Source organism: Crotalus tigris, unplaced genomic scaffold (assembly GCF_016545835.1).
Source record: "Crotalus tigris isolate CLP2741 ecotype Arizona unplaced genomic scaffold, ASM1654583v1 scf7180000018550.1270297659:1495590, whole genome shotgun sequence".
Taxonomy (NCBI): domain Eukaryota; kingdom Metazoa; phylum Chordata; class Lepidosauria; order Squamata; family Viperidae; genus Crotalus; species Crotalus tigris.
Genome location: NW_024097073.1, coordinates 715,058 through 725,000, shown reverse-complemented (window position 1 = coordinate 725,000; position 9,943 = coordinate 715,058). Strand labels below are relative to the sequence as shown.

At 36.2% G+C, this 9,943-nt stretch overlaps 1 protein-coding gene across 7 annotated transcripts in view; it reads right to left on the bottom strand.

The window, feature by feature from the left end:
• LOC120312976 (serine/threonine kinase 11 interacting protein) overlaps positions 1-9,943 on the bottom strand; it is a 37,666-nt gene that overhangs the window by 18,623 nt on the left and 9,100 nt on the right. For all 7 annotated transcript variants that reach the window (XM_039354387.1, XM_039354390.1, XM_039354392.1 and 4 more), the window contains 6 exons: positions 6,161-6,235; positions 5,291-5,386; positions 3,801-3,908; positions 3,251-3,322; positions 445-574; positions 220-323 (listed from right to left, as the gene is read on the bottom strand). In XM_039354387.1, coding sequence (XP_039210321.1) covers positions 220-323; positions 445-574; positions 3,251-3,322; positions 3,801-3,908; positions 5,291-5,386; positions 6,161-6,235 — 585 coding nt within the window. The remainder of the gene's footprint in view (positions 1-219; positions 324-444; positions 575-3,250; positions 3,323-3,800; positions 3,909-5,290; positions 5,387-6,160; positions 6,236-9,943) is intronic.

Genomic DNA, 9,943 nt, shown 5'->3' with positions numbered 1-9,943 from the left:
ATCTGAAGCAACATTCTGGGCCCAAATTTCTCACTACTACATACAGTACCTTTGCTTGCTCACCCAAGAGCAAATTCATCCAATACTGAAATATTACCACCAATTAGCGCTCTGCAATTATTACCGACTAGCCATATTCTCCAGATTCTGTAGTTTTAAACAGCACTTACTCTGAGCCACTGTTACCCCTAATATTCCAGAATAACGGTAAATACTCACTCTTCTCAAGTTATGCAACCAAGCCAACGGCGCTAAGGCAGAGTGTTCCAGCAACAAGTTATAGGCAATGTCTAGGTGCTGAAGATTTGACAGTTGTTCCACACCTGAAGCAATCAGAATAAGGACCATCAGACAAGAAGCCAACTTTTTTTCAACGTGTGTTTCATATCTCCAATCTAGCCCAATATTTTATGAAAGCTTCTAGCCCTTTCACTATATCCTTACCACTAATGTTGGCTAGGTGGTTATACCGGAGAATTAGGGTCATCAGTTTAACCCGACTATGTAGTCCGAGTTCAGGCACCTTAGGCAGGAAATTATATGCCACGTTTAAATATTCCAGCTCCATCAGCACCTACAGATAGAAGACGATACATCTCAGCGTTACTCGGTCATATTCTTCTCCATTCTCTTTGTCACACTGAAAGTAAATTCTCCTTGAATCAAGCTCGGTTCTTGGCAACCTCGTAACCACGTCATTCTCACAACAATAATAATTTTCCATTGCCTTCTTTTGGCATTTTTTTTTCTACTTTCTACTTTCCAGTTTAGCCCACTGGTATTTCCTTCTCGGCACAGCCCTGCTGATATTTTCTATCCAAATATAAACCCGGGCCCAACCTTGCATGGCACTGTGAGATCAGTCAAAGGCAGCTACATGCTGCCACCTACCTGGGGCCTCATACAAACACATCAAAAGTGTTTCCCATCAGCCAGTCATATCTGATCAAAAGTGTTCATGAAAGCATAAAAGATTAAAGTCCTTGGCAGAGCACATTTTATCTTAAAATATTTAGATACTCTGCCAATGCTGCATATGACCTAACTCTGTTCTTAGCCAACTAGCGCATGACAGCCACATGAGGCTCTTGCAAATGGGAAGGGCAGTAATTACACAGCAAGAAGATGCCAGTAGCCAAGGAGGACTGGCAGTTCTCCCATCTGAAAAGCAATTGGACTGCCCCGTTAATCCCCTCGGTCTTTACAGAATTCCAGTGCTAGAGTAACCTGCTAAGTCTCTTGTAGGGAATGTTCTTAAAATTTACCCAGTGGCCTTTGTTAAGGACAGTTGGATAGTACACAGAACAAAATGCTAAAGAAGCCTGCCTTAGCAAAGTTCACTATCTTACCCTATTTTTTTTCTTCAATATAAGAAAAAGAGCATTAGATAAAGACGTACAGGTAGACCCCGACTCACAACCACAACTGGGACTGGAACTTCCACTTGCTAAGCAAGGTACTCATTAAAGTGAATCGTGACTGATTGGATGACTATTTCTGCAGTGGTCATTAAGCAAATCCCTGCAATTGTTAATGAATCATGTAGTCATTAAGCAAATAGAGGTTCCCCCATTGACTTTCTTTGTCAGAAGCCAGCTGAGAAGGTTGCAAATGGCAATCACATGACCCTGGGATGCTACAACTATCATAAATATATGCCAGTTGCTAAGGACTCAAATTCTGATCATGTGACTGGAGGGATGCTGCAACAGTCACAAGTGCAAGGACCAGCTGAAAGTCACTTTTTTCAGCACCACTGTAACTTCAAACAGCCGCTAAACAAATAGTCATATGTCAAGGACTTCCTATAGAATGATGTGCCATTAGTGCACTGATAATAAGAAATTGTTTTCATTCTCAAGAAATCCAGGAATGACAATCCCACTTCGTCTTGAATCTAATCAAAATAAATTCAAACCAGGAATCCAGAAACAGTCTTGATCCAAACTTTCCTACAACAGATAAGCTACTACCCATGCCAGTCTACTTATTCTTTCGGGGGCACTTGACTTGCTAATCATTGTTGGAACACTCTGTTGATCAAGATGCAGCTGTGGCCTTATTTAACAAGGCTTATGGAATATTCCTATCTCCAAATACTAACAGCAACATATCTAATTCTGTCAACTGGATTCCATCACCACTTACAAATTCATTCCTCTTCCCCCAGTATCTCTATAGTTCTATATTCAACTGTGATTTAAAGTCTTTGTATAATATTACGTTGGAATGGTAGCTTTGACTTTTTAAAATTTTCCCTAAAGTATTTATTTATTGTATTTTATTGTTTCTCCATTTTCTTGCTATAATTAAAAATATTACTTATTACTTGAGCTTAAAATATTGGGAAGTGACAGTATAATTACCCACCCCCACTAGAAAGGTGTAAAAAAGGAGTCAGAATAATAATTTTAATCTATATAGTTCTAAACATGACCTAGTACGAAAAATTCTCAAGGCATACAATTATCCACTCATAAGTCACAAAAGGTATAATAATATTAAGGAATGGCACAGCAAGAAAGCCAATTGTTCCCTGAAATTTGTCTTGTTTCTTGTATTACATTAAATTTGAACCTACTTAAGTCCCTATTCTTATGGGTAACATAAATATTTAACCACTAGATGTATCATTATGGAAAAATTAAAAGACTATCAAGGCACAAAGATTTCAAGATGTTATTTACTTGTTCAATATATTTTAAATGTTATAAACTTGAAATTAAAACTACTAAAATGTCTTTTAATTTAAGCAAATGAAAAACAATTAGATTACTAGGATGGCATACCTATAATTAAGTAAAAAATAAAAAAAAATAAAAATAGCCTCCCACCAAAAAAAAATTAACTTTAAAAGACAGAAGACAGAAAGAAGCAAACTGAAAAGGAAATTATTGTGACAGTATATTTTCAGTATGTCAGAATAACTCTACCTTTAGTATATATTTTACCTATTCAGAACTGTTACAGGAAGGAATATATTACTTTTTATATATTATTGAACTTAATAAGTTGAAAAGATATAAGAAACTTCAAGAACTTCAAAGAGCAGAAACAAAGAAAATGGAGCATTGAGGAAATAAAATGTCACTGAACATTTCAAGGAAATTTGATGCTTCTTTTGACAGACACAGCTTTTTTTGCCTAAATGGTGAAAAACATCATTCTTAACAGACTGTTGTCATCAGAGTTGTTAATTGGCATAGTTAACTTCAGAAAGATACCACTGAGCTCACTGCCAGATACTTACAGTCAGGTAGTGCTGACAGTCCTGGATGAGATTATGACTAAGATCCAAAGCCTTCAATACATTTAATAATTGCTTAATAGAGAGAAGAAAGAATAAGAGTTTAAAGATTACAAACAGATCAAATCCAAAGAACAAGTAGTCCAATAGTCAAGTGGCAAGTTATAGTACAATCATTCAAAAATCTTTCCTATTCCATTGTCTACGATTGTCAATAGATAAAAAATTATTAGTGAGACTGCCATCAGATTGTGGACTTATTTCTAGCAATCACCCTATTACAGTATTCCATTTAAAAAAACCTTGTGATTTCACCATTTGCTACACCTTACTTGTACAACAGTTGGTCTAGAAACAAGGAGAGTGTGACTTCTAGTCCTAATTTAGCCATAAAAAACTGGCTGGGTGACTTTGGGCCAGTCGCTCTTTCTCAGTCCAACTCACTCATCAGGTTGTTGTGTGGAAAATAGGGGAAGGAAGGAATATTATATCATTGCTGTCTTCAGCTGCACATGAAAAAAAAAGGGCAGGATTTTAAAAAAAACGCTCATACCAGTGAATCATCCAAGGTTGCAATAGAATTGTAGCTGAAGTTGGCTGTGTGTAATTCCAGCCAAGGAAGTGCAGAACTAAGATCTCCACCACATGCAGATAGGATCTCCTGTAAATAAAGAAGATGGATCATGTGGTGATAAAATTAGGGTAGCCTAATTTTTTGCCTCTCAGCAACCTGCTTTTAAGTTTTTGCTTCAAAGTAAAAAAAACATTTCGCACTAGCAAGCACTTTTAAATATCCATTTCCTTGGGGGGAAAAATGTTGCGATGCTTGAATGTTCTAGGTATAATTATAGACTCCTTACTGTCCATTGGCTTAGAGTTAGACATTCACAAAGAGGGCAGATTGTGAGCAAAAGGATTCCTGATTAAAACAGGGATAGGCAACTATTAATATCTTTTTATATTATTAATATAAAATCCTTTTTCTAGTCCCAATAATTACACTGCTGAATTTTGATGGCAAACTGCCAAGAAAGCACACTGCAATTTGCCATGAGATTTTTGACAGAAGGCACTTTCTTTAACATATCAGAATTCATATGCTTCATAGCAGTATCTTCATGTTATACAATGTACAACATTGTATCTTTATGTTATATAGCTCTCAACAATTGCCACAATTTTGTTTTTACAAAATGTGCTCATGAATCACAGTCTTGTAAAACAGCAACCTACCCTCCACAGAATATGTAACGGCACATTATTAAACTATACATAATATTCATTACAATTATCTTTCCCAAAAGGTATTTATTTAGAAACAAGAATAGGACCCAATCAAGTATAGGAATATACAATTTGTGAGGAAGTTCACTGAGAAAGAAGGAAATGAGAAAGACTTAAGTCAATTTTTTCCTTACTAAAAACTTCTTGTGGGCAAAAAGCTGCCAGGAAGAAGAATATTATTAAGGCAAAAAACACCAGCCTGAAGATGACGAATGTGACTTCGTCGAAACGTTGCCAAGACACTTCCAATTTTACGCGGGAGAAAACCCGAACAACCAAAGACCTATATATATATATATATATACACACATATATACATACATACATACATACATACATACATACATACATACATATATATATATATATCTCCCTCTCCTTTCTTCTATGTCAGTGGTTCTCAACCTTTCTAATGCCGTGACCCCATAATACAGTTCCCCATGTTGTGGTGACCCCCAAGTGGGTGTGGCCACCAATAAGAGGGAGTAGGACAGCTAGGGAAAAGGGAAAAAAATGGCGGACAGCGTGGTTTGGCGACCCCCATGAAATGGTCATTCGACCCCAAATGGGGTCCCGACCCACAGGTTGAGAACCACTGTTCTATGTGAACTTCTGCTTAAAATCATAGTGTTCCACAAAACTCATCAGGAAAATATTAATGCAGGTGCCTTATGACATTCTGTGCAAAATGCATATATTTTGCCAGCCATTCTTTTCCTGATGGTAGAAAAAAATCCAATATGGAATATCACCACTCACTTCCAGAGAATTCACACATCTGGAACAGGTCAATGCCTCTAACTGGGAATAAACAAACCTCAGTCCCTGAAGATAGTGCAGAGGAACACATTTCAGCTAAAGGAAACAAAAAGAGAAGAGTGAATATAAAAGAATATTCATTACAGGTTCAATAATCCTATCCCATATGTATACGTATGTATAGGGATAAGTATTCTAGATCAAGGGTCCCTAACCCCCGGTCCGTGGACCAGTACCAAGCCACAGCATGCCAGCAACCAGTCCGCACAAACAAAGCCCCATCCACGGGATGCAGGCAGCACACAAAACCACACACCCTCCGGTCCGTGGAAAAACCTCTCTCCACGGAACCAGTCCCTGGTGCCCAAAAGGTTGGGGACCTCTGTTCTAGACAGTAAATAATTCTTTCTCTCCAGATGTTGCTGAACATCTGCCAACATCCCTCATCCATGTCCCTGATAGTTATCAAAAGCAAGTTGTATAGTTTCAGCTTTGTCCACCTCTGGCATAGTAGGATCCTGTTTATTTCATATGTATTTTTCCATCTTGCAAAAATAGAGCTACAGTATGATTATACAATTTTGTGAGCTCTTTTGTGCCCTATCTTCCATACTATTGTGTAATTGTTATATCAAATTTAGAAAGACTCTTTTTAGATCATGCAGCAAACTAAAATTAGTTTCAATATTTTGAAAAAAACATTCAAATATTCTGGAAAAAAAAAGTCTTAGGTATGAAATATCCCACTATCCAGCTATCTATATATGTTTGGGAGAAGTACTGCTTTACCCCATAGTGCTCCCAGAGATAATACTAAACCAAAACTTACTCTATACTTGAAAGGACTCTGTAGTAGTACTTGAAACTCACCTCTAAACGTCGCAATGATTTAAAGGGAGAAATCTTCACAGGTGCTGGTAGAGAACAATCAGGAACAAATATCAGCTGAAAGCAAGATAAAGAGTGACACCAACTATTAGCAAATGTATCCAATATTGCAAGCTCATGTTATCCTCAAGTATGCAATTCTGCCTCCCCCAAAGTTTCATGTGTTCATCCTTACATCAGCAATTATGAAAAACCCAGCACATGAAATAATGAATAATTACTAGAAATAACTATGTACTCTATGTAGGCATAATGTTACACCCTGAGTACGTGGTTGCTAGAATTCCAGTGTTCTAATCTTACATGCTAACCAATAAATACAAAGAGTCCTAAAGCATATACTTTCATTGGGGATTGCTCTGCATCTCGGAGAAGCAACAGTAGCTGATGTGGGATTCTGAGAAAATGGGTTCATTTTCCTCATTTTATTTTCTAATTTTTCACACCAAACCAAATTCAGGAAGACAAAGCTCAAAGTAAAAAAGGATGGAAATGGGATAGCTGTAGATTTTATTTATGATTTATTAATTACTCCTACAGTTCCAACAAGCAACACAATGCATTTATTATCTTTTACGTTATATTATGTAATATCTTTTATGTAATATTAAACTACTTTATTGTGCCATTCCTCAGTGTTTTTGTCACGAACTCTGACCTCACAATTCATCAGAATAATTTTCACAATTGCTCTTGCATAGGCCAAAACATATACCTAAATTCTACATTCTGTTATGTGAAAGCCAAGCAAAGTCTAACATCTACTACAGATAGCAGGCATATGATGCAACCCAGAAGGCCCCCAAACCCACTCTAAAGGCAAAATAATTGCTATGACAAAGCAAGCTCTGTGAAGAACAAAATGGAGCAAAGATGATTGTTTAAATCAGTGTTTCTCAACCTTGACCATTTTAAGGCATGTGGACTTCAACTCCCAGAATTCCACAGCCAGCAATGCTTAAAATGGTCAAGGTTAAGAAACACTGGTTTAAATAGAGATTTCAACTGTAATCTTCTCATGATAAAGTGATTCTAAAGATATAAAGGCTGACTATACACTAATTATTTAGCTAACATTTTTTTCAGAAGAATAGAAATTTGGAAGAGGGCAGAGGCATGCATTAGGAGCTGTTATCATCACATCAAATGGTATATAGTAATAAATAGACGTGAGGGCTTTAGATAATCATCAAAGTCTCTATTCCATGACAGGAGGCTGAGATACCATGTTCCCTTCTGCTTTGTCAAAGAGGTTTCAATTTTTTTAAATAAGTGAACTCTCTGTAACAATTCAAGCACACATTTACCCAAATGTCCACTATGCAAGCTTTGTGTGTTCTCATAGACCAGGGGTAGGCAACCTTGGCTCTTTTATGACTCGTGGACTTCCAACTCCCAGAATTCCTGAGCCAGCCATGCTGAGGGGAAAGGGAGAGGTTTCCAAGCTGAGCCATGCTGGCTCAGGAATTCTGGAAGTCCACGAGTCATATAAGAGCCAAGGTTGCCTACCCCGTCATAGACCATTTGTTGTAATGAATAGTTTCAACATTTTATCTCATTTCTCATTTAAAGGTTAAACTTGAATTCAGATTCTTTCAATAGTAATACAGATAGTCCTCGACTTACAATAGTTCATTTAGTGACTGTTCAAAGTTACAATGGCCCTGAAAAAAGTGACTTATGACTGTTTTTCACACAACTGTTGCAGCTTGGTCACATGATCAAAATCCAGCAGCTTGGCAGCTGACTCATGTTTTTGACATTGGCAGTGTCTCAGGTTCATGTGATCATCTTTTACGACCTTCTGACAAGCAAAGTCAATGGGGAAACCAGATTCATTTAACAACTGTGTTACTAACTTAACAACTGCAATGATTCACTTAACAACTGTGGCAAGAAAGATCAAAAAGTGGGGCAAAACCGTCTTAACAAATGTTTCACTTAGCAACATAAATTTTGGGCTCAGTTGTGGCCATAGGTCGAGAACTACCTATACAGTTTTTCAATTAATTTCATACACTAAATTAAACAAGTGCCACAGCATAAATATCTCAAAATAGGAAGCATATTTCAGTCCATTCCTGTATACAATCCCTGTTCTTGCTAAATGTTTCATGACTATCAAAGCCTGAACTTACTAAAAAGATTACAAGTCATTTGCCTACTGGTGCCACAAAGCTCATTTCAACAGAAATAAGATTCTCTTTGACAGGAAACAAAGGCAGAGACTCGTTAGCTTGATTGAGTGACATAAATTTAATCTCTTCACATCCTTAGCTTTACTACCCAATAGTTGTGAATTTGCTATCAAGTTAATTGATATCCATACATAGCAATGATATGCACAGTTAGCAATTATAGAGGGAAAAAAAGTATAACATAGAAGCCTCAAATTTCAAAAGAATAAAATATGGTACCTGCCCAATTTTGATCGGTTGCTTCAGACCCGCTGCCTCTAATGAAGCCTTATATAATCTACAGTACATTCCCGATGAAGTTTCTTTCCAACTTTGTCTCTCTTCAACACTGTAATAGATTTTACCCCATCCTCCTCAGTTTCTAACTTGAAAATGATTGGGATGGTTTTGTACACTTCTTTACACAGAATCTCTAACCTCGAAATACCCAAGACCAGGAGATATAACAAACATGGCAAAAAAAAAAAAAAAGACTAGACTTCAGAATAATATAGTTTCTGTTTTTATTCAGATCTTAAAAATAAAATCTATCACTTTTTGTGATTTTTTTTAAAAAAAATCCTCTTTCACACAAATAATTCCTGATAAAGTTTAAAAATAAAAGGAGTCGCATACAAGTCTTGTATTTAATGAATATTAATTTTCCCCCAAAGGACTTGTCATTTCCCCTGCTGAAAACAATTGCAGAAAGACGACACATTCCAGATTATACTTAAATATATCTGCAATTTTAATAGACTGTATACACTTTTCAGTTTAAATCTATGCAGACAGCTGAGATTTATGGAGCAGAGTTGTAATATTTTACTACTGACGAAAACCTCCACCTTCAATCAGATAATGTACATTCATCTAGCTTTGTTATATACCTTTATATGTCTCTTCAGTTATCTTGGGGCTAAATTGCTAAACATTCATGAATACTGATTCCAGCACATCCCAGATCTCCAATCTGCTTTTTGTCTGCTTGAACAGATGGCATGGATATACATTTGCAGCCAAGAGGAAGCTAGTTCCTTTACCAATTGTTCACCACCTCCTCAATCCTATGCCAACTAGGCCTGGCAGAAACTGCTATTGCCCACACAATAGTTTCTAGACAACAGAACAGAGAACACTCTAGACATATTGTAATTTCATCAGGGACATCATCAACTTTCATATTTTTGTGTGAAATAAACCTATTTTTAAAGCAATTACATTATTTTCTGATTAGAGTTATACTGAGCATTATAAAATTCATTTAGTTAAGCACTATATACAGTGGAGAATATTCTACATTTATGCTGTTACTAAACAAAAGTGCAGAACTATACATCCAGGAAACGCTTGTTATTATAGCTATTTTATATTTTATATTAGTTTTTTAAAAAGCAATGCTTGTTTTGCAATACTTTTATTAAAGATTATGTTATAAAAATAAAACTAATATAACTACATGTACAGAAATACATTTAAAAATTAAAAAGTGCAGAAAAAGAAAAAAGGGGTGGAGAAAAAAAATAGAAAAATTTATTTCTTCCCCTCATCCATGACAAGTATAATCCACATTAACAATTTATCACTA